The sequence below is a fragment of the Rhinatrema bivittatum genome, chromosome 3 (genome assembly GCF_901001135.1).
Source record: "Rhinatrema bivittatum chromosome 3, aRhiBiv1.1, whole genome shotgun sequence".
Classification (NCBI taxonomy): Eukaryota; Metazoa; Chordata; class Amphibia; order Gymnophiona; family Rhinatrematidae; genus Rhinatrema; species Rhinatrema bivittatum.
This window is the reverse complement of record NC_042617.1, coordinates 201,044,960-201,069,850: the sequence shown is the minus strand read 5'-3', so window position 1 is coordinate 201,069,850 and position 24,891 is coordinate 201,044,960. Positions and strand designations below refer to the sequence as shown.

General features: G+C 46.6%; 1 protein-coding gene across 3 annotated transcripts in view; it reads right to left on the bottom strand.

The window, feature by feature from the left end:
* Window positions 1-24,891, bottom strand: part of PDE10A (phosphodiesterase 10A) — a 748,737-nt gene that overhangs the window by 630,863 nt on the left and 92,983 nt on the right. The window contains exon 2 of one of the 3 annotated variants that reach the window (XM_029594116.1): window positions 8,082-8,174. The exons of the other annotated variants lie outside the window; for them this stretch is intronic. Within the exon in view, the coding sequence (XP_029449976.1) occupies window positions 8,082-8,115 (34 nt within the window). The 5' untranslated portion in view covers window positions 8,116-8,174. The remainder of the gene's footprint in view (window positions 1-8,081; window positions 8,175-24,891) is intronic. 3 annotated transcript variants of the gene reach the window in all.

Here is a 24,891-nt window from a genome sequence, read left to right as displayed (position 1 = left end):
TTTAATTTTAAAAGATTTCTACAACCCGCATGCGCCAACGCTTATGGTGGGGTACAGTGAGACGTTCATACGCACATCTTAACTGTATGTGGAACTGGCACGGAGCACTGCTCTGCCCTTGCCGATTCCAGTCTACCTTCTGGACTTTGTATTTAATTATTTACAACCAAAAACACCCCATTGCAAGCTTTGGCATATTTTTCTTTTCTGGAGGGAGGGTTACATTTTTCTATAAAAAACTTCTCCTTCCCCTCCTGTCTCCCCCATGTTTGCCAGGGGCGAGAGCACAGACGGTGCCCTCCACGCCCATTTTCAGAGTAGCACTAGCCTTTTGACGGAGCCAGGAGACACCTGGGACCCTCTTCTCTCCCCCTCTGGCACAGCAGGCTTTTATACTACAGGTTCCATCAGGAAAAAAAAAAAAAAAGGCTCGCACGAGAAGTTTGCCCTTTTCAAATTTGTCAGGATTTTTTTTTTTTTTAGAAGACGTCAATCTTATAATTATAAGGAGCAGAGGCCATCAAAAAAAGCAAAACTGAACAAATTCCAAGCAGAAGCCTACATGACTTGGATCAGTGGGGGAAAGAAAATGTGCTGCACAAAAGAAAAACAAACATGTGCAGGGTGCAATTCAGACAAAAATAACATTTTTGGATAAGGTACTTCAGATAGGCACAAGATAAAAACTTCCTAACGAGATCAGTTAGTTGAGTTTACTGTGCACACGATCACGTTATTCCATACAAGATTTCATGCTGGATCTAAATGTTAGAGCTTACGTGACTGTATTCTTAAAAATACTACTAACTCCAACATCCATAAACGGAAAATGAAAGTACCACACTGACAACACAGAGTAGCAAATCATTTTTTTTGGGGGGGGGAGCCCCAATAGTATCATCCTTCTTTTAGGCTTCCAGCTTAAATCAGAACCAGGGCGGGTCTGACGTCACAGCTATCCGGGCATCTTTTTTCCCCACATTTTACATTCACTCCTAACTAGCTTAGTCCAATCATTGCAGCAGTAATCCTTACCCAGGGGCCAAGCACCAGGGCTCTCAGGAGAACCCTGCTATCAGGGGCCCTACTTCGACCATAGGTTTTTACAGGATGACAGACTCCCTGCCCCCAGGGGTCCATGAACATTACTTCCACAGCAATCCCAGCCCCAGTCAAATTGGGAACCGGAATACGTGAACCAAGAGTGGAATAGAAGACATGCACCAAGAATCACATGCAGATCCAAGCACTGTCACTTAGTCACCAGGCTGGCCCATATCAACTGACAGTTTTGGAAGAGGTTAGAATTTTTAGGTTATGGTGCTACTTTAATTTTGTTTTCCACACAATCTGAATTAGTAATGACAGCAGAAAAAGACCAAAAAAGTCCATCTAGTCTGCCCAGCAAGCTTCCCAAGGCAGTCACTGCTGCTCCGTGCAGGTTACCCCCATGTTTCTCTTAAGAGTAGTAACTGCCGCTCCATGCTGGTTAAGCATTTTTATTTATTCCCATCCTCTAGCCTTTTAGGGATCCACAGTGTTTATTAGAGATGAGCTTCGTTTTTTCGTATCGGGATGTATTTCTGTTCGGGCGCTTCGTCGAAAATTTTGTTTTTCGGTGGATCGTTTTTTGTCGTCGTAGATCGGGAAAACGAGTCGGAAAATGAATAAAAAAAAAACAAATCAGGAAAAAAAAGAAGAATCTGAAAAAAAAAAAACACCCCGACCCTTCAATTTTACTTTCTTACAACCCCCCCACCATCCCGATCCCTCCCCAAGACTTACTAAAAGCCCTGGTGGTCCAGTGGGGTCCCGCGAGCGATTACTCCCTCCGGGCTGTCAGGCCTGCTACGAATCAAAATGGCGCCAATGGCCCTTTGCCCTTACGATGTCACAGGGGCTACCGGTGCCATTGATCAGCCCCTATCAAATGGTAGAGGCAATGGATGGCCGGCGCAATCTTGTGCTCCAACCATGTGACAGGAGTCGACCAATGGCACCGGTAGCCCCTGTGACATAGTAAGGGCAAAGGCTATCGGCACCATTTTGACTACTGGCGGTAGTCAAAATGGTGCCCTGGTGGTCCAGGGGGGTCTACTGGCTGCCATTTTGACTACTGGCGGTAGTCAAAATGGTAGCCCTGGTGGTCCAGCGGGGGTCCTTGAGTGATCTCCTGCACTCGGGAGATCACTCAAGGACCCCCGCTGGACCACCAGGGACTTTTGGTTGAAATTGCCTAATTCATGATAAACAAATGCACATCTCTAGTGTTTATCCCATGCTCCTTTGAAATCCTTCACAGTTTTAGTCTTCACCACTTCCTCCGGAAAGGCATACCAGGCATCCACCACCCTCTAAGTGAAGAAATATTTCCTGACATTGGTTCTAAGTCTTCCTCCCTGGAGTTTCAAATCGTGACCCCCTAGTTCTACTAAATTGTTTCCAATGGAAAACATTTGTTGACAACCATGGATCATTAAAACTTTTCGAGTATCTGAAGATCTGTATCATATCACCCCTGCTCCTCCTCTCCTCCAGGGTATACATATTCAGGTTCTTCAACCTCTCCTCATGAGTCATTTGATGGAGACCACCCACCATTTTGGTCGCCCTTCTCTAAACCGCCTCCATCGAGATACGGTCTTCAGAACTGAACACAGTTCTCCAGGTGAGGCTTTACCAAGGACCTGTACAAGGGGATTATCACTTCCCTTTTCTATAATTGGGAGGTAGCTAGGCTAGGGGGTACAGAAGCTGCCAGCAATAACCTGTCACTGGGAATGACCTCAGATTATCCTCCTTCATAGGATCCCTAGATCTATGTGGCACAGGTGCACAGGTCAGACCACATAATGGAAGAATCCCTGTTACTGGTTGGTGTGTCGCTACATGGGGCCTCAGAAGGGGGAATGGTCCTGCCACAAGAAAAAAGAAGGAGGGGAACATGTTGGCCCCCCATGATGGAGATCAACAGGAGCCTTCATACTGTTTTTTGTTTGTTTATTTTTTAAACTTTCACTCAAGTAATTTTTCTTCCCCCTCACCCCAATGCTCACAATTTGGACAAGGGTTTCATGGTAACACAAGGCATCTTGGGCCATGCATGGTGTGGCAGCTCTTGAAGTACAGTCAACATCCAGATCATCTTCCTTTGAGGCCATTTTTTCTTACACTTCCTACAGAACCAGGCCATCCCTAATTTGGCATGGTGAGGTGCAAGCCTGGTTGCTGCTACCCCCATTCCAGAAGAGAGGAGGTGGGGGGCATGCTGGTCAGAGTACAATTGTCCTGGGGCATGCTTCTGCAATGGGTTTCTTGGCCTCAGAGAAATCAGTCAGGTTAAGGCCATGTGGAGTCACAGGCATGTGCCAGGCTTTCCGGGAAGATGCTGCTATTTTCTCCTTTGATGTAGGTCCCTCTGCAGAGCTGGCAAGTAGATTAAAAGTCCAGACAGCAATTGCAAAGAGGTCATCCAGGTGAATAGAGGGAGGTGAGCAAACTTGGGCTCAATGAAAAGGTACTTGTGTGGGTGTGGGGGAACTTGGTGGATTGAGTATGCAAAGTTTCATGTTGTGGGGGAAGCGTATGGATGGAATGGAGACAGAAGAGAGAGAAACCTCTGCAATAGTAGGTTGATTGCGCTGGGGAGGGAGGGGAGGCCACTGCACCAAGTGCCTCCCCCTCCAGGGTGCCTTGGGTGCTGAAAGGGGTAATTTCCAGAGGTTGATGGTAGTCTCTTCTGTTGTGCCATCTTGGCAGATAGAGGCTAACCAGAACAAAGTTTATTGGACCCTGTGTGATATGCACTGGACCCTCCTCCAGCTGCTCCCCATGGTACAGTGAAGGATTCCTGTACTGGCGGGTCTAGATATACTTACTTTATTCTTGGGTGGCAATGACCTGGTTGATTGGTCTCCTCAGCAATTAATTACTTGCATCAGAAAGGATTTAGTGATGTTCATGTTATTGTTGCCTAATTTTACATTTGGTTGATCTTATATCAATCCTAGATTGAAAATGACAATGCATTCAATTTGGAATCGCAGCTTTTGGAAATTAAATCATCAAATTGTGTCTTGGCTGCAATCCCAAGGCAATCTGCCACCATTGGACTTGGGGTATATGTGAAGGCTTTTATCGATTTGACAGAATCCCATTTGTCAGACAATCGGAAATGCTCTATTTAAAAACAGCCTTTAGAAAGCTTTGTAAACGATATTGACAAAGTACTGATAAAGGATCATGTCTTACTGGGGGGAGGAGGAGGGCGACACAGACAAGTCTGTACCTGTCCTGTGTCGGCAGTGGGATTCTTGTTTAGGGCAGTGTGAATCCACCACTGGGTGATGGCAGCACCGGGTGGAGTTAGGCTAACCACACTAGATGAAGGTGGTCCAGCTGGGATTTGGCAAAGACCTAGCTTATGGTGGTAGAAAGTCATCTGCCTGAAGGCCAAACTACCAATCCTGCAGGTTGCCCACCCAGGCACTGGGAGAGAGAGGGTTTATTGTATTGTTTGGCTGACTCCGATCTTGTTACATGTTTAGAAATGTTAATAAAGCTATGACAAATGCCTAAAGTGCCATGGTTGGTTTTTTTTTTTTTAATTTTTTTGCTATCTTGCCGTTTGTGTTGCCTCAAGTTGTGTGAAAGAGGGTGGGTACAAGAGGCAGGCCAGACAATCTTGCAAAACCATCTAGTCATCTAGCCAAACACAAAATAGCCTGCCCAAGCTGCATGGAAAGCAATAAAAATCAGTAAAAGCTTGATTAGTCCTTAATAGCTTTCCCAAAGAAATAACATGAGAGAAACCATGATCTGGAGTATTTCTGTCTTTGGTGAAATAGGATGGAAACAAGAAAAAAATTCTTAAAACAAACCCTTGAAACTTTTTCAAGCTCCTGGGTTAGTGACACTTGTAATAGGGCTATTTAATTTTGAAATGAGATAGATGGGCTGTTACTGAAAGGTACACCAGAGCCAGCTTTTTCATTAGGTAAACCAGGCAATAGGCATCGCCTAGAGCAGCGGTTCTCAACCAGTGTGTCGCCAAGAACCTGCAGGTGTGTCGCCACACTTCCCGGTCCCCCGCTGACCCAGCTGCTCCCCAGTCCTCCTCCACCCGGGCTTAAAATGCTGTCAGCCCGGGCGTAACGCGGCAGAACAGCTGGAGTCAGCGGCACCGGCGTGCTCTCTTTTTCCCCACGCCCTGGAAGAGGAAGTGGTGAGCAGCGGATGCGTGCGCGGGAAGAAGAGGCCATGCTAGTGCGGGCAGCATCGGCCTGAAGAAAAGAAGAGAGGCGCGGCCTGAAGGATGAGCAGCGCAGCTCAGAGTAAAATAAGGAACAATGTCAACCCTTGTGGCCAATGGGACTCCTTTCTCCACGAGGGCTGAACATGAAGGAGGTTAGGGTTGAGAGGAGGCTGCTGCTGCCGCTAGTTTGGGGGAGGGAGGGGGGGGAAGAGAGTGAATGAGCAAGCATGTGTGTGTGTGAAATCCTGTGTGTGTGTGTGCACGTGTGTGAATGAGATAGCATGTATGTGTGTAATTGAGAGCCTGTATATGTGAAAGAGAGTATGTCTGTGATTCAGAGCCTGCCTGTAAGAGAGAGAGCATGAATGTAAGTTTATGATTGAGAACCTCTTTGTGTGAAAGAGTATGTGTGTATGATTGAGATCCTTTGTGTGTGAGAGAGATCATGTGTATGTATGATTAAGAGCCTGTGTGTAAGTAAGAGAGAGAGCATGTGTCTGTGTGTGATTGAGAGCTGGTTTAAGTGAGTGAGCATGTGATTGAGAGCCTGTGGGTAAATGAGAGAGAGCATGTTTGTAAGCATGTGAATGAGAGTCTGTGTGTGAGAGAAAAAGACAGCATGTGTGTGTATGATTGAAAGCCTGTGTAAGCAAGAAAAGACAGACAGCATATGTGTAAATATGTAATTAAGAGCCTATATAAGTAAGAGAGAAAAAGCATGTGTATGTGTATGTGATTGAGAGCCAGTTTGAGAGAGAGCGCTGGTGTGTGTGACAGAGAGGAGAAAGTTCCTGCTAATTCAAAACAATCTTAGGACACCTAGATATCAAACGTTCCCAGGTATGCAGAGCAAAAACTTTTTGTATCCTTATTTTTCATTACTGGGTCTTTGTGTCTGCTATTTTGAAATATTTTATTGGTATCTTGAAAATTTTTATATGAGTTTTTAATTATTGGATAATCCACTTCAGCTGTTTCGAAATAATCTGTTCTTTTTGCTACTAAGGTTTTACTGCTACTGATTTTATATTTCTTGATTTGTTTTATAAGGATGAGTGATGTTTCTTTTTTCCTTTATTACACTGCATACAGAGACTCTGGCTTGTTGCAGTTTCCAATTCAGTTTTTTCTGCATGCTTCTAGTTATGTGTTTTGGTCTCTTTATTCTTTGTTAGGTGAGGGTCAGCATTTGTGATTTAGGTGAGGGTTTTCTGCTGGTGTGTAGTTTCTGTGTAGGGCTCTATAGCAGCCTGACTTGGTCCGTTTTCCTAATAGGGGATGGATTGGTGGTCTTAAGGGCTAGTGTAGTATTTTCAGTGTTGTTCTTAGGTAAGGTGGTTACTGTTTAAGTGCTGGAAATTGGTGCTGTTTTGGTGTGGGATGTTTACTATTTATGCAATTTCTGTTCAGACAGAATACATATTTTTTCCTTGTGTCATTCTTAACAATAATAATAATTACTGGACCTTTACTTTTTATTTCCACCGTGAATTGTAATGAGCAGTGTGTCACAAGTGAGCGTGGCCTGTCAGGTGTGTCATGATGGGAAAAAGGTTGAGAACCATTGGCCTAGAGCACAACAAATTTAGTTCCCCTCCCCCCTCCCATTTAAGTAAAACCAATGAAAATTATAATGTTTTACTTGGTCTATGTGCTGTTTTTATCTTTAAATTTTTTCAATGCTTTTATGGATGTTACCTATAATGCCACCTAAAAGAGTTGATAGTGCGGCTTACAAATTTTATAAATAAATAGCCTAGAGTAGATAGAGCACAGGGCAGATCAGAAAGAGACATTCTGCTTCCTAATTCAGCCTTCTCTCTTCCCTTCCTGTCATGCAGAGGACAGGATGGGAAGGTATGAAACTAGAGTGGACAGAGCAAAGCAAAAAAGAGCCATTCTGATTCCTAACCCAGCCCTTCCTCTCCTGATTCCCCCTTCCGCCCTATCCTGCAGGGAACAAGAGGGGAGAGATGAGTTTGGAGCGGGCAAAAATTCAGCTTTTGTATATATTTCTACTTACAATTTATAGTGTTTTAGTTAGTATTTAGTGAGGGCTTGTGTGTGTGTGTGAGATCAACATGAGGAATTCTGCTAGAGGTAGATCTTTAAAACATACGCGATCGCGTACTTTTGTTGGCGCACCAGGCGCCAAGAAAAGTACGCTGGATTTTATAATATACGTGTGTAGCCGCGCGTATCCTATAAAATCCGGGATCGGCGCGCGCAAGGCTGCCGATTTTGGGCAGCCTGCGCGCGCCGAGCCGCGCAGCCTGCCTCCGTTCCCTCCGAGGCCGCTCTGAAATCGGAGCGGCCTCAGAGGGAACTTTCTTTTTGCCTGCCCTCCCCTTCCCCTCCCTTCCCCTGCCTAACCCACCCCCCCGGCCCTATCTAAACCCCCTCTACCTTTATTTCATGATTTACGCCTGCCCAAAGCAGACGTAAATCAACGCGCACCAGCGGACTGCTGGCGCGCTATCATCCGACCCAGGGGCTGGTCCGGAGGCCTCGACCACACCCCCGGGCCGGCGCCACGCCCCCGGGCCCGCCCCCCCAAACGCCGCGTCATGCCCCCGAAATGACGCGTCATTCTAGACGCGCCCCCGACACGCCCCTTTTCGAAATCCCCGGGACTTACGCGAGTCCTGGGGCTCTGCGCGCACCAGGGGCCTATGCAAAATAGGCGCGCCGGCGCAGGAGGGCCCTGCACGCGTAAATCCGGCCGGATTTATGCACGCAGGGGTTTTAAAATCCGCCCCCTAATGTATAGTTTCTGTGTACCCCAGGAGGTGTATCGACAATTTAAAAATTTCAGTTTTTAGCTCACCTTTCCAAATAACGCACAAGTTGGCTTCCATCATTTTCAAACTTCAGGTACAATACGTCTCTGCTCCAGAAAGCTTAAAATGTAAGTGGATACCTGAGACAACAGGAAATCAAGGTCACCAGGAATGACAGTGGGGCAGGTAGTTTCCCTTATGCTCATCCCATTGCTCTAACCATTAGGACATCCTTTTTCCCTGCTGAGAATAATGCTGTTCTAGGGCCTGATATAAAATTTGCATTGTTGCCTTTTCAGAGATAGGCTTGTTGCTGGTTAAGTTCTTAGAGTTGGTGCTGTTGCAGTATGGGAGGTTTGTTATACACTGTATATTCTGAGTGACTTGTTTGCAGGGTTCACCTGCTTGGTAATAGAAGGAATTTGTATCACTGTTACCGAGGCCAGAAAAGAATTTAATTTTCTTTTTGTTTGGTGAACAGTAAGAAGAAACATCCCAGGTCAGCACAGCCAGTCAATCATTTCACACAATGAAGTATGGATTTCTTTTAATTTATAAACTGTTTCTGGATTTATTTATTTTTTTGCAGTGTACCTCCCAAAATCACAGATGAGACATTCATCAGATACTGTGACATGACTTCTGAAAGATATTTGCATTACACTCTAAACAAAAGAATTTATTCAAGATTTCTGCCTTTTGATGGTCCACCTTTCCACAGTTAATCCCTTTATCTTGACAACATCCAATTTGATTTTATACCTCTTCTTTAATATATACATCTACTTATTTATAAAACATTTATAGATCACCTTCCCAGTGCATGAATGGCCCAAAGCGGTTTACACTTCAAAATGCATAATTCAATCACAGATATAAAGTGGTACAATAGACCCTATATGATAAATGACCCAAAAATATCCCAGCATGCTCTCTTATCCCATGAATATCTTTATACCGTTCCAGCTACTTAAACACTGCAGAGCCCACCCAGACTAGGGATCAAAAGGAAACAAGTTTTTACCTTTATCCTAAAGGATTGCATATTCATTTCCTGTTTAACCTCAGATAGAAGGTCCTCTACACAAGGATTTATCTCCTCCTGTTCCTTTGTAGTTCCAGCTTACATCGGAACCAGAATTACGATCTGGCATCATGAGCCTGTATTCACAACTAACCAAGCCTTCCAACCCACTCCCTTTTTTTTTTTTTTTTTTCATATCCCTCCTCCACTCCCAAGGGTCCTGAGTCAGGTGCAATGCACCAGGGCTCCTTCCGGCCCTGACTCCATTCACTAGGTATCACCTGTTCACAGGGACCAGGACTCCCTCCCTCCCTCCCCCTAAGGGGTTGTGAATTCTAGCTCTGCAGCATGTCCGGCCCCAGCTGATCCAGGGAGCAGAAGATCCAATTTGGGGGCTCGGACCAGGGTCCTTCCGTATGGCAGCGCTCACTAAAGCCAGCCCTCCTCTCTACGTTTTAATCAGTTGAGCAGTTTGCTCCTCCGTTTGGGCCTTTGCACGTCTAACCCTCTGCGCCACTGCCCCTTGTTTTTCCCTTCATAAATTTTGCCTCTCCTCCACTGCCTGTGGGTTTTTGAAACATGTTTTGTATGCTCTCCTCATTATTCTTACCATTTCTATTACCTTCTTAAAGCGCTACATCAGCCTCTCTTTTTTTCACCCTTTGTTCGCTTCCTTTAGACAAAGAGTTGTTGCAAGCTCGGTGCTATCTTTTATCACTTATTAAAGCAAAAATACCAAAAAACAGAGGGGGAGGCTGCACTAACAGTTTAATTCAGTACAAATGACACTACATATTTTTTATCCTGCTCCAATAACTGTTTTTGCTGTTAAAAACATTACTTCCTTCCTTCACAGTTGAAAAGTGGGATCCTGCAAACCACATTTTACGTTCAAGTTTTATAACGGGCCCTCGACAACCCCCTGTGAGATGCAGTGGCACGCACCTAAGCTTTCTCGTAAAAAGATAACTGAAATCATCCCCATTGTAATGCACTGACATGCACAAACATATGATGAATTTAACACTTTTTTCCACCTGGGGGGGGGGGGGGGAACCATTTTGTCTTGCCAAAATAATTTAGAAATCACACTCAATAGTTTAAACAGAAGGGGCTCTGGCTTTGAGTCAAGAAAAGCAGCAAGATGCTGGGGCTGGGGGGGGGGGGGGGAACGACTAGCACACTTCAACAGAGTTGCCTTTTTCAGACAAAGAAAAGTCCCTCCTCATCCCTACAGAGAAGTTTAGGCCGGGAGCCAAGGTGCTACTTATCAGCTGTTTGACATCTGGAGAGGATTCTGTGCGTCACTAAGCTGGGGAGGGTCCCCTAGTTTATGGCTTATGTATCGTTTTGGTTCTTATCTTATCAGTGTTATAGGGTCTGGCACTTCCAGAGTAGCAGGAATGCCATAGAAAGAGAAAAGTAAAATACCGAGAGATTATACAGTTTTGGAAAGCAGAGGCGGTGGCTACTGAAGTCTGCTTGTTCAAGAAGTTAAGGTTCAGCTTTTTTACAAACTGCACAGCCAAGATCTGCCTATTAACAAAACCACTTCTGTAATGAAATGTATCAAACTGAACAGTGCTGTGTTGTAATTTGATGTATTCAGTGTTTTCCAGCTTTTCCATTTCTTGTAGCTCAAGGCAGTTACAGTAAAAACCTAATCAACAGATATCATATAAATAGAAATACAAGGTTATAAAATGCCAAACACTCACAACATCAAGTAATTAAAAAGTTAGACAGCAGTAGAAACCCAAACAGACATGGCATACATCAAAAACCTAGAGAATATGCACAACAAAAATACTACACACAGCTACCCAGGACCACCATGGACAATTAAAACGTAGTAGTCTAGCTTCACGGAAAGCAGGAAAAATTAGCCACTAATGTAAACCATAACAGAGTCATGAACGGCCAAAGGCTGTCAAAAAAAACATCCCCAAAACTCGTTTTGACCACTTTTCTAAAAATAGGTAGATTCATGGCCAGCTTAGCTCCTTTCATAAACAAATTCATAACTGAAGTGCAGCATAAGTAAAAGCATGCCTCCTTGTGCTTTTTAAATCCATTCTCTTTGGGGAGAATACATTAGAACTAGCTTTATCGTTTGAAATTAAATCTTCATCCTTTGAGATTAAAAAAGTGCATATTTTGACACCCGCTGCCTTAAAAAAAAAAAAAAAAAAAAAAAAAGCAGAGAATTAATCCTTTATAGACTGTAAAAGTTAAAAGGAATATATTTTAAAAAGACCTGAATTTTTAGCGGCAACCAATACAGTTTTACAAAGGTGGGTGCACTATGAGCCTGCATCTTTCCCTCTGCGATGACCCAGGTTGCAGCACTCTGTATGACCTGTAACTTTTGTAAGGTTTTCTGATGAAGGCCTACATAGAGTTAAAATAACTGAAGAATTTGTTGCATTCTGTTCGGTTGGAAGAACATCCATTTTACCAGGAAATAACTTGGAATTTCATTCACAGACAGCTATCAGGGTCATTTATCAAAATGTGTTATGGCCCTAACGCCCATGATGTGTAGCGCAATGTGTGGTGTGAATACAATTTTTTTTTAATTTATTCAAAGGGGTGGGATCAGGGAGGGATCAATGAAAATGAGGGGGCATTATTGCAGCATGTGATAGCGCAATGCATGCTATTGTATGCTGGAAATAACTACACTTTTTTTCCTTGTGTGAAGCAGTGTGATCTGCCTGAAATGGAATTTGTGATAATACTGCAAATTCCAGTTTGGGTAACTCTAAAATTACCATAGCCACGCCCCTTTCTCTTATCGCGGGTGCTATTCATGTGAAAATCATCGCATTATGATAAATGTAGCTGTATGTAAGATAACCCTTACACTGCAAACTTGGGACCCCCCCCCCCTCCCCCACTAAGGAATCTATTCCTTCTAGTTTAAGAGCTTGGCATGGACAGAGAACCTGTTGCGATGTGGACACTTGGGCCGAGGCGGGGTTGGTGCTACCAGCAGAAGGAGACCCCCTCCACAAGTCCCCGTCGTTGGCAGGCAGAACAGAACGGTACAGAGACCCAACTGGACCTTCACCACTACCAGCCCTCGTTCCCCGCAGGTTGTATTTTGTATGTCATGCCATTTATTTTGTCTTCTTCTTTGATCTTTTGATTGTTTTAACTCCTGTACTTTTTAGAATACGATCCGAAGAGATCACGTGGTGTACTGAGGGAGGAGGATGTGATTCCTTCCCTCTCGGCGGCCGATCCCCGGAATCGACCCCCATCTGCATCGCCCGGACCCGGGCGACACCTTTTTACACGGCGGTTGTGCTTTCTCATAGACACTTGTTGTTTGGGTATGCCGACTCGAGCCAGTAAAACAGCTAAAGATAGAGGACGAGAAGCGCTGTCGGCACCCTCTGATTCCATCATGGCCGCCGCGGCAGGGCCTATGGACCAGCTTGCAGCTCAGGCGCTCGCCGAAATAAAGACCGCGGTCATCGAGGCGCTGGGACCCGAGCTTAAGGCTATTTCCTCGGCGGTTGCGGACATTTCGGCCAATTTAAATAAATTTGAGAGCCGCTGCACGGAATTGGAAAGCCGAGTGTCCGACACGCAAGATGGCCTCCACACCTTGCAGTCGGAGGTGGTGACGCTGCGAGCTGAAGTCGCTCAGCACACAGCAAAAATCGACGACCTTGAAAACCGCTCGAGGAGATCGAATTTGCGGTTTGTGGGCCTCCCTGAGTCCATTGAGGAACGGGCTCTCCCCTCCGTCCTTGAAGCCTGGCTGGTGAAGGAGCTTTCCCTGTCTCCTGCGCAGGGCCCGCTACGCATTGAACGCGCGCACCGCTTGGGAGTGAAGCGCTCTGCAGCGGAGAGGCCTCGAGTGGTGGTGGCCAAGATATTAAATTTCGCCCACAAGCAGGAGATTTTGGCAGCTACACGCCGGGGCCGCACGCTGCAGTATGACAACCTGATGGTATTAATTTTCCAGGATTTCTCCGCGAGCGTGGCCGCACAGTGCAGGGCGATGGCTCCCGTTTGTACACAGTTGCTAGCGCAGGGCTTGAGGGCCTCATTGATCTTTCCTGCTCGTTTGCGGGTGGTCACCGAATCTGGCGTGCAGTGGTTTACCTCGCCCCAAGAAGCTCGTTCCCTCCTGCGCGTGGCGGGTTCGGGGGCAGAAAATGGGGCCTCTGCTTTGCCTCCTTGAACGTGTGCTGTGCCCTTTTTTGTCCATCATGGCCTGCTGCGCGACGGTGAGGAAAATTGCCTTTGCCTACTTTCTGTGGGCCTTATGGCCTTGACTGCAGCTTTGTTGGGAATTGTTCTTGCGTGAGGCTTTTTCTTGACTTACAGTTATGGAGCCTTGCAATTTTTTCTTCGATAATTTGCGGGGTACCGGCTGGACTGTGGCACACCTAGCGTGGAAACTCCATGGATTCCCGATTTTACTGGGCCCGCAGTTGTTTCTTGTGTTCTATCTCATTCCTATGCAACGGGCCATCCTGCAGGACTGAAGTCATGGGCCGGCGGGACTTTTTGGGTTATCGCTGGAATTTTTGTTTGATGGACAGACCCCGCGTTGGCTATTCTTGGCGGGATCCTTTCCCTTGAGTTTTGGATTTTTATGTTTTTGCTTGCCCTGTTTGTTTCTTGACTTTACTTTTCCTTCCTTTTTGGGGTTTTTTTTATACTTTTTTCTTTAATTTTTCTTTAATTTTAGTCTCTTTTGCGCCTCATGTGGCCTGATTACCCGGGAACTGACCGTACCTGAGACTTTACACGGACTCTGGACCTATCTGGGTTTATAATTGTTTATATCCCATATATGCTGTACTATTTATGATCGCTCATATGTTGTCTAGGAGTCCGAGGTGGTTGAAATTTAATTTTGGAGGCCTCCTGGTTTTTCACTTGTCTTCTTCCCTTTCCCTCTTTTTTTTGGGTTTATTCATTCTATTTTCCTTGATTGTCTGGGCTCATTTTGTTGGCTTATGGTAAACGTCTCTGTTTTTCTCTTCCCATGGAGGTGGCAGCTGCGGGATGCAGATGGGGGGGGTGGGGGGGGTGGGTGGGCTAACATGGTAGTGATCTCATGTTTGGGACAGGGGGGTCTCCTCGGTAAGGGGATTGTGAGGAGGGGGGGGTCAGTTGGGGGTTTTGGGTGGGGGGATTTGTTGTAAGCTCCTTGGGGTTCAATTCACTGTGTGCTCTTTGGTTTGGTTCCATTTCCGCGGAATTCACTCAGTCCATGGGTATTGCGCTGGTGAGGGTTCCGGCTGGGAGGGCCCTTGCCAGGGGACAGCTTGGCTGAATCATTTGGGACACTATTCTATGGTATCTACTGAGTAATCACACGTCTCTTCTAACTTGGAATGTCTGTGGGATAAATTCCCCTATTAAACAGAAAAAAATTTAGACCCTTCTTACGCGCAAGCGGGCTGGTATAGCCCTCCTCCAGGAAACCCACTTAAATGATAGTGAACATGATAAATTGAGCAGAGTCTGGGGAGGGAGTGTTTACTATGCTTCTGGTACCACGAAATCAGCGGGAGTAGCCATCTGGGTCCACCCGCAGATCCCTTTGCAGGTTCAGTCCTCTATTAAAGATCCGAAGGGGAGATACATTATATTGATAGCTGAGCTACATCAAGTTAAAGTAATTTTATGTAATTTATATGCTCCCAATACACATAGCCCAAGCTTTTATCAGGACATTTATCGTCTGCTTTTGCCCTATGTAGATGACTGCATAGTAATCGGAGGAGATTTTAACACCATTCGGGATGGCCAGTTGGACCGCTCTACGCCTTTGGGAGCCCCCCGGGGAGGTTTTGGGCGGGGTCCTACTTACTTGGAACAGTCGCTTCAGCTAATGGAAGTTTGGCGCCTCCTACACCCGAGGGAACGGGATTACACCCACATTTCTCGGGCGCATGGTACGCTGTCCCGTACTGACTATTTTCTACTTAGCTCACATTGCTTCTCCAGGGTGGGGGCGGTGTCTATTGGAGACATTGTAGTTTCTGACCACGCTCCGGTCTGTATGGACTTGCAGATTGGGCTTTGTCCTGCTGCCGCCCGTCCCTGGCGGTTCCCTTACTATTTGGTTCATGATGTTCAGTTTCAGGAATACTTGAGGGCCCGCTGGTTAGATTATGCTACTCTGAACGCCCAACATGTTACGGATCCGGTTTTGTTTTGGTACACAGCCAAGGCTGTTTTGAGGGGGGACATCATTTCTTATATGGCCCACCGGAAAAGGGTCATGAATCACAGGATCGTGACCCTGTCGGCTCGATTGCAGAGGGCAAAGTCAGCCTTGACTCGTAGGAACACGCAAGAGGCCAGGGTGCACTTCTTTACGATTCAGGGAGAGCTTAACACATTGCTTCATCAGCGGGCGTGCAAAAGTTATTTGTACTATCAGTATAAGCTATATCAACATAGCAATAAAGCTGGCAAATTGCTGGCGAATTTTGTCCGGGCTACTAGAGGGTCTCGATACATACCGGCCTTGCGGGCCCCTGCGGGTGGGATACTGACGGCCACAGAGGCCATATTACATAGATTCCGAGAATTTTATAAGGGACTATACTCTGCTGACCATTGGAATCCTGAGACGTGTGCTCAGATTTGCGAGCAATTACGCCTCCCTCGCTTGACTGGTGAGCAGCAGGCGTTTCTAAATCGTCCGGTGACGCTGACGGAAGTGCAAGCGGTTATAGGGGGGGCTAAGGCCCTTAAGGCACCGGGACCGGATGGATACGGGGCGGAGTTTTATAAATGTCTTCGGGACTTGGTGGGCCCGCCGCTGGTTCAGGTGATTGGAGAGCTGGCGGGGAGGGGGTCCTTTCCTACCCATAGTAATAGAGCGCATATTGTTCTTATTCCAAAGCCGGGTAAGGACCCATTGGCCCCTGAATCCTATCGCCCCATTTCTCTCTTAAACTTTGACCAAAAGCTGATGGCCAAAATTCTGGCAGACCGCCTCTCTACAATACTCCCTAGTTTGATAGGTCCGGATCAGGTGGGGTTCGTCCGTAAGCGTTATGGCTCAGCTAATATCCGTAAGGTATTGGCGGCTATGTCCCTGTGTCAGCTGATGGAGGCCCCATTCCTGGCTGTTAGTTTTGACGCTGAAAAGGAGTTCGACAGAGTGGAATGGGACTATCTTTTTTGGATTTTGCAGAGGATGGGTTTCGCGGGTCTGTGCCTTGATATCATTAGGTTATTATATCAGGACCCTGAAGCTGTCATTGTGACTAATGATTCTTCCTCAGAGCCTTCTGGTATTTCTCAGGGTACGCGGCAGGGGTGTCCCCTCTCTCCCTTTTATTTATCCTCCAGCTGGAGCCCCTGCTGCTGTACATACAGGCAGATAAGCTGGTGAAGGGGCTGCGCCTTGTCTCTACTGTCTTTAAATACGCCGCTTTTGCGGACGATATTCTGGTATTTTTAACTGAACCCCAGAACTCTCTTCGACCTCTGTTAAAAATTTTTTGGGATTATGGCAGTTTTTCTGGTTTCCGGTTAAACCTGGACAAATCAGAGGCTCTGGCTTATCCAGACAATCTCCTGGCTACCTGGGACGGGGATTTCCCATTAAAGCGGGCGGAGGGGGCATTTCGCTACCTAGGAATTTTGATCCCTCGGGATCTCTCCCGGCTCTATAAACTGAATGTCCTCCCTCTCCTTCAACATACTCAAGACAGGTTGCGTGGCTGGGCCAGACTGCCGCTTTCTTTGGGGGGCAGAGTCCATCTTTTTAAGATGGTCCTCCTGCCCAAGTGGCTCTATTTGTTTCAGAATCTGCCGTTACAGCTTCGGACCGTGGAGTTGCGACAGTTGGATACGGCTCAACGCCGTTTTTATTGGAGGGAGGGCAGGTCTCGTATACCATTGGTCTGGATGAGGGAGCGTTGGGGGCGGGGAGGTTTGGGTGTCCCGGACCTGGGCCTCTACAATTTGGCAAGCAATTTGCGGGTCATTAGAGATTGGTTGATGACCACGTCTACGGTCATTTGTATACCGGCGGATTTGGAGCTGGCCGCTTCCACCTCCCTGCACTTTCTTCTACAGGCCCCTGCCTCTTCTATCCCCTCCCACTTCGTACAAAATGTTCTGATTCGGCCCCTGCGGGCTTCCTGGGGGCGCCTCACGCGGTTGTTAAAGATTCCAAGGATCTGTGCTCTGCTCCTCCCTATTCGGGGAAATCCAGATTTTACCCCGGGTTCCCAAACTGCAGCCTTTCATAGGTGGGATAAGCGGGGAGTCGACCTATTGGGTCGGGTGTTCACTCCAGAGGGTGTTTTTATGTCTATGCCCGAACTTCGGGCCTGTTATGGCATAGCAGCTGGGGACGTTTTTCCCTATTTACAGTTGCAGCACTATATTAGATCCCTTCCTCCTTCTCTGTTGCAGACATCTCATCTCCAGGCGCTGAGGGGGCTGTTGTCTCTTGATAGGGATAGACCGCCCTCTCTGTCTCAGTATTATAAACGCCTCCGATCACTAGTGTCGGTGGACACCTGCGATATTTTGGTTGATAGGTGGAATAGTGACGGGGTCTTTACTGTCAATGTTCATATTATCAAAGCCGGATTTCGGCGGGTTTCCCAGCTCTCGATCAATTCCTATTTCCGAGAAATGCAATATAAATTTTTGAGGAGAAGCTTTGTCTCGGCGGAGGGAGCCTTCCATCTACGGATTTCTCCCTCAGCGGCGTGTCCCCGTTGTGGCCATGCCCGAGGTACCTTATCCCATGCTTTTTGGGAGTGTCCTGTTATTCATCACTTTTGGACGCGTGTGGCTCACTACCTAGAGAATTTGATGGATGTGGTACTTCCGATCTCTCCGCTATGGCTTTTATTTGGCTGCCTTTCTCCACTACGAATTCGAGGGCTGGGAAGTCGCCTACTTATACATAAAGCCTGTTTGGTGGGGAAGAAAACCATCTTACTCCACTGGCGTGAAGTGTCGCCTCCTACTTACTGGACTTGGCGCAACGGATTTCATCGCATGATGCTGCTTGATGCTGCGACCACGCGGCACACTCCTTCCCAGAGGAAGCGCTTTCTAGCCATATGGGATGTCTATTTGCAGTCGTTACCACAGACGGTGCGTAGTTCCATTATCAACGACTGATTCCCTGGACCTTTGGACTGAGTGACTTTGTTGTGTTTTATTCTTCTGGACTTATCTGGCTTCTATATGTGCTGTATGGGAGCTAGGACTGCACGGCTTATTGACTCCAAGGGGCTGGGGGGAAAGGGGGGGATTGAGAGGAACTGGGGGGTGGGGAAAGGGGGGGGTAGGGGCTGGCGGGATTGGGCACTTGTGGGGGTTGCGGGCTGTTGGGGTTTTTTTTTTTGATGTATGGTTCTAATTGATCCTTTCTCGGAGGGGGAGGCGAAGTGTCACGTCTCTCTCTCCTCTGTTTGGAATTTGTTATATGATAAAATAATAAAAACCGTTTTCAAATAGAATACGATCCATTGACCCAGCTCATCGGTCCAAGATGGCGTGTGTCAGATGTTTTGTTACTGAAATCTGCTGTTTCTAAGTGTTCTCTTTCTAGCCCTTAAACTGTGCCGTCAGTAAAACTGACAAGCATCTCAGCCATATTTTATTGGGGACAGTAAATCTTTTACTATGTCTTTGTTTGGAATATCAAAAACAGTGTACATTTTAAACAAATCCTTTGATATCCAAGTATTAACTAACCAAATCGATATTTAGAGACCTTTTCAAAGTCCTGACAATAATGCTTCCTGATGAAAATTACAAAGGCACTAATCTTTTGCGTGACCCACATATAAAGGCTCTTTGCCGTACCACAGAGTGGAAACATTCTTTAACACAAAAAAAATAATGCAGTCCTGGGCACACCTTTGGGAATACATAAGAGCATAAGAAAATGCCATACTGGGTCAGACCAAGGGTCCATCAAGCCCAGCATCCTGTTTCCAACAGTGGCCAATCCAGGCCATAAGAACCTGGCAAGTACCCAAAAATTAAGTCTATTCCATGTAACCATTGCTAATGGCAGTGGCTATTCTCTAAGTGAACTTAATAGCAGGTAATGGACTTCTCCTCCAAGAACTTATCCAATCCTTTTTAAACACAGCTATAACTAACTGCACGAACCACATTCTCTGGCAACAAATTCCAGAGTTTAATTGTGCGTTGAGTAAAAAAGAACTTTCTCTGATTAGTTTAAAATGTGCCCCATGCTAACTTCATGGAGTGCCCCCTAGTCTTTCTACTATCCGAAAGAGTAAATAAAGTCTTTCTACTATCCGAAAGAGTAAATAAAGTGGTTTCTGCCAGAAGAAGTCAAGCAGCGACCTCTGCAGAAATGTCCCAGTTTTTCTCCAGGATTCGCGTGGAGGAAGTCCTTTCCCAGAAACAGGTGCAAGCTCTCTGGTGAGGAAGAATGCCCAAGAAGCCTGGGGAGAGCACGTCCACCCGCAAGACATTCTTATTTATGAGGAGGGCCTTGAATACTCTGCCAGCTTTGGAATCAACAAATTTCATCCAGCTCTTAGACCAACAAGACCTAGGGACGACTTCTTGGAGGCATACTAATCCCTATGTCTCAAGAATATCTAACCGAAAGTGAATCTTTGAGGAGATGTTGCTTTTATCTCTAAGGAGCAGGGAAGAAGTGAGGAGTACCTATTACAGGCTACAAACAACATGCAGACAGTGGTAAGGATTGACAGCACCATACACAATCTACTGAGTAAAAGGAAATTATTTGTGAATATCAAGCTCATGTATGGAGTTTTATTTGTGGGAAACCAGGACTAAGTTCATTGCTCCCCTACCTGGGGATCTTAAGAGAGATTAACATGAGAAGGGCACAGGGGTTTTTGTTCATTGGGAGGAGAATAGTGTGCCAGGGCTTGTTATAATTAGTGAGGTTTGGGTCGACCCTTGGACACTGTGGCAGTTGACCACGTCCACGGGGGGCAGTCCCGTGAGGGGCCACAGATCAGGCTCAGCTGAGGACACACAAACAGAGATTTGATCTTTATTTAAACAATGTTGTGTAGCCACCAGAGGTGGCAGTGATGAGTAGTTGAAGTAGCCCGGCTGGGCTAGTATCCCTCAGGCGCTGGAACAGCGACTCCTCCGGTAGCAGTGCTGTAGTGGAAAGAACTGAGAATAGTGAGTACAGTGGAATATGAACAAGCCCCAGTATGGAGAACCCCAGGATAGGAAGAGCAGGCCCTCGAGGAGCGAGAACCTGATCCCTGAGAGGCTTGAAAGAGATGTACTCACACAGTGGTTCCACATAGGAGAAGGCACCAGGGCTGGAATGGAGGCAGGCCCTCGAGGAGCGAGTACCTGGTTCCAGGGAAAACTCTGAGGTGGAGAGGGTAGTACTCACTTGTGTTGAAGAGAGCGAATCCTTCCAGGCAGAAGAGAAGGTAAAAGCAGGCAGCGAGTCAGGGAACATGGGCCTTCGAGGAGCAAGTACTGGTTTCCTGATAGCGACCTGAAAAGCAAGTAAGGCCCCCGAAGAGCGGGTACCCCGTTAGCGTTAAGAGTCCAATGAAGATTGGAGGCAGAGTAGCTGGGTATGGAGAGCGAATCCCATCCGTAAGATTCCCCTTGCTAACTCAAAGGCTAGAAAACTGTGTAGGCTTTAAATATCCAGGCAGCATGATGTCATCACAGGGGGACGCCCCTGAGGTTCGCATCAAGTAGGAAATAAGAGTGAGGGCCTCGCGGCGCACGTGCCCTAAGGTACAGATGGTGCATGGCGGGAGGCAGCGCCCAAGCCAGTCCAGGAACCCCGGAGAGGACAGCAGACAGACACCGCGGCAGACAAATGCCGCGGCAGACAGACGTCCATTAACAGCAAGAGGAGGAGCAAAAGGAGAGAGGTAGGAGTGCAGCCATCGGGACGGGACGGTTGCAACAGTACTCCCCTTCAAAGGGCAGTCTCCTCTGCGGGTACCAGGTTTTGGTTTCCAAGGGTATGAGAGATGAAACTGATTGAGCATCTCTCTGTCAAGGATATTAGCCAGAGGCTCCCAAGAATTTTCTTTGGGGCCAAAACCTTCCCATGATAGAAGGTATTCCCAGGTTTTGCCTCGTTTGTGGACATCAAGAATGGCTTCGACCTTGTAGGCCCGGATGAACTGTTTCAGGGTCCATTAGATTGAGGATGATAGGCAGATGTATAATCTAGGGAGATGTCAAAGAGTTTTCACAGGGCCTTCCAGAATCTTGCCGTGAACTGTGATCCTCGATCCGAGACTATGTGCTTCGGTAGGAAGATGGTTCCAAAGATTTGGAAGAGAATTCACTGATGAGTGGTTTCAGAAATGAAACATGAAAAGTGTTTTGGATGTTCAATCCAGGTGGTAACTTCAGACTGTAGGTAATATTGCCAAGACGTCGTAGAATTGTAAATGGCCCAACGTAGCGAGGAGCAAATCAAGAGGAGGGTATCTTCAGTCTAATGTGCTTAGTGGATAGCCAGATTTTGTCACCAGGTTGAAAGACAGGTGCTTTGGAATGATGAGTGTCATAGACCTTTTTGGCTCGATTACTCGCTTTGAGTAGCATTGCTTGCATCTGCGTCCATAATTGATGGATTTCTTCAGCAGTGGATTGAGCTGCTGGGGACGTCACTGAGAGCTTCAGTGGAAGTGGCAGTGATGGTGAACGTCCATATACCACTTCAAATGGTGTTGATCCAGTTGATGTTGCTGGATGAGAATTAATGGCGAATTCAGCCCATGGTAACAGTTCGGACCAGTTATTCTGACGGCAACTCACATAGGCCCGGATGAACTGTTTCAGGGTCCTATTCATCCGTTCAGTTTGGCCATTAGATTGAGGATGATAGGCAGATGTATAATCTAGAGAGATGTCGAAGAGTTTTCACAGGGCCTTCCAGAATCTTGCTGTGAACTGTGATCCTCGATCCGAGACTATGTGCTTCAGTAGGCCGTGGAGGTGGAAGATATGGACTATGAAGAGCTTCGCAAGTTCCAAGGCTGAAGGTAAGCCAGGCAGTGCCACGAAGTGGGCCATCTTGCTAAAGCAGTCGACTGTGACCCAAATGGTATTCATACCTCCAGAAAGCGGTAGATCAACTACAAAATCAGTAGCGATATGCGTCCAGGGCTGTTCCAGAGCTGGAATCAGTTGCAGCAATCCCCACGGTTGGCCAGAAGTAGGTTTGTACTTGGCACAGTTGGCACAAGATGACACATAGGAGAGTATCTTCCTTGATAGTTGGCCAGAATAATACTTCTCTAGCTTCAGCAGGGTACGGCGTTGACCAGGATGGCCAGCCAGCTTGGAATAGTGTGCCCAATAGAGCACTTTCTTTCTGAGACGTTTTGGCATGATGGTCTTACCAGCAGGCACAGAATGAGTAGCCACTAAGACTACTTTCTTCGGGTCGATTATGTGCTGCAGCTCTTCCAGAATATCCTCCAAGAGGAAGGAGCATGATAGGGCATCAGCTCTGGTATTCTCGTCTCCGGGGCGATATTTGAACACGAATTCAAAGCAGTTGAAAAATAAGGACCATCTAGCTTGTCTATGGTTAAGACATTGTGCATGGTGGAGATACTCTAGATTCTTATGGTCCGTAAACACGGTAATTTGAAGTTGAATGCCTTCGAGCCAAGGCCACCATTCCTCGAATGCCAACTTAATAGCCAGGAGCTCTTTGTCACTGATCCCATAATTCTTCTCTGCCGGAGATAAAAAAGTCATGAGAAGAACGAGTAGGGACGTAAGGACTTAGAATCTCCATTCCGGCTCAGAACAACCCCCACACCAACATCAGAGGTGTTGACCTCTACACTGAATGGTTTGTTGGGGTCCGGATGATGTAGGCATGGTTCCGTGGAAAAGGCAGTCTTTAATTCTTTGAACGCGGAAATGGCCTCCGCAGACCATTTAGAAGCATTGGCCCCTTTCCGGATCACAGCAGTCAAGGGCACCGTTAAAGAAGAATAGTTCTTTATAAAGCTTCTATAGTAATTGGTGAACCCCAAAACTCGTTTCACTGCCTTCAGGCTGGTAGATTGGGACCAGTTCTTGATACTTTCTAATTTTTAGGGATCCATCTGGAAGCCATCTTTAGATACAATGTAGCCAAGAAAAGGCAAGGAGTCTTTATGGAATTCGCACTTGGATAGCTTGGCGTAGAATTGGTGTTCTCGGAGTCTTAGTAGAACTTGCTTGACGTCTTCTAGATGAGTAGACAGATTCTGAGAAAATATCAGGATGTTATCTAAGTACACTACGACACTCTTGTACAACAAATCCCGCAGAATGTCATTCATCATGTTCTGGAACACGGTGGGTGCATTGCACAGGCTGAAAGGCATTACTAAGTACTCAAAATGACCATCTCGAGTGTTGAAAGCAGTTTTCCACTCGTCGCCACTATGAATCCAGACTAAGTTGTAGGCCCCCTTCAGGTCAAGTTTCAAAAATATCTTGGCCCCCCTGAAGCCGGTCAAACAGCTCTGAGATTACGATTAAAGACCGCTACCCCCTGCCTTTAATCTCGTTCAGACCTCGATAGTTGATACAAGGACGTATGGTACCATCCTTCTTCCCCGCAAAGAAGAATCCTGCGTTGGCTGGCGACTTTGAAGGTCTAATGAAACCTTTCTGTAAATTCTCCTCAATGTACTCGGACATAGCCTTATTCTCTATTGCAGAGAGTGGATAGACATGTCCCTTAGGAGGTTCAGTTTTTGGTTTCAGCCGAATGGCACAGTCGTAAGATCTGTGTGGAGGAAGGATGTCAGCAGCTTCTTTGGAAAACACATCACTGAATGACGTGTATTGAGGTGGCAGTCCTGCCATCACTAGAGGAGTAGGCATGCAGATAACAGGAGAAACTTCCTTGAGGCATCTGCCATGACAACCTGGGCCCCAGCAGGAGAGTTCCAAGGAGGACCAGTCAAATTAAGGCTGATGCAACTGCAACCAGGGTAACCCCATAACAATAGGGTGCATGGCCTTCTCTAACACAAAGAAGGGGATTGTCTCCATATGGAGGGCTCCAGTGTGAAGAGTCACTGGTTCGGTGCAATAAGTCACATCAACGGGCAAAGGCTCTCCATGGATGGAAGACAAGAGTAGTGGAGCTTCTAAAGTAATGAGAGGAATCCTCGAATGTTCCACTAGGCGTCGAAGTATAAAGTTTCCTCCTGCCCCTGAATCTACAAGGGCAAGAGTTTGGATTGTAGATGGTCCGCAAGTCAGGGAGACTGGAAGAGAGAGCGGACGAGAAGGCGTAGTAAGGCCTAAGAACAGTCCTCCTGCAGGACTTAGACCCGTCTGTTTTCCAGATGAATGGGGCATGTTGGGACATTGTGACTAGCTTGTCCACAATACATAGATAAGCCCTGTCTCTTCTGAAGTCCTCTCTTTTGAAGTCAAATGACTGCGACCAATTTGCATCAGTTCTTCTCCACTGGCAACAGGTACAGCTGGAACCATCCGAGGTGCAAGTTTAGCATGAGTCTCCTTCTGAATCAGTCCTTTAGTAGGCTTGAGTTCTTTCACCTTATCATGAAGCCGGTGGTCAATTCTAGTAGCCAAGGCCACTAGTTCATCCAGCGAGTCAGGTGTCTCAAGAGCAGCAAGCTCGTCCTTCAAGCAGGTATTCAGACCTCTGAAGAAAAGAGTTTTCAGGCATCTAGGTTCCCAGCATAATTCTGTAACAAGAGTCTTGCACTCTATTGCAAAATCAGCCAGTGGTCAGTTGCCTTGCTTCAGGTCCACCAAGTCAGAACCAGCAACAGTCACTCGAGCAGGATCGTCAAACACGGATTTAAATAAATCCATCA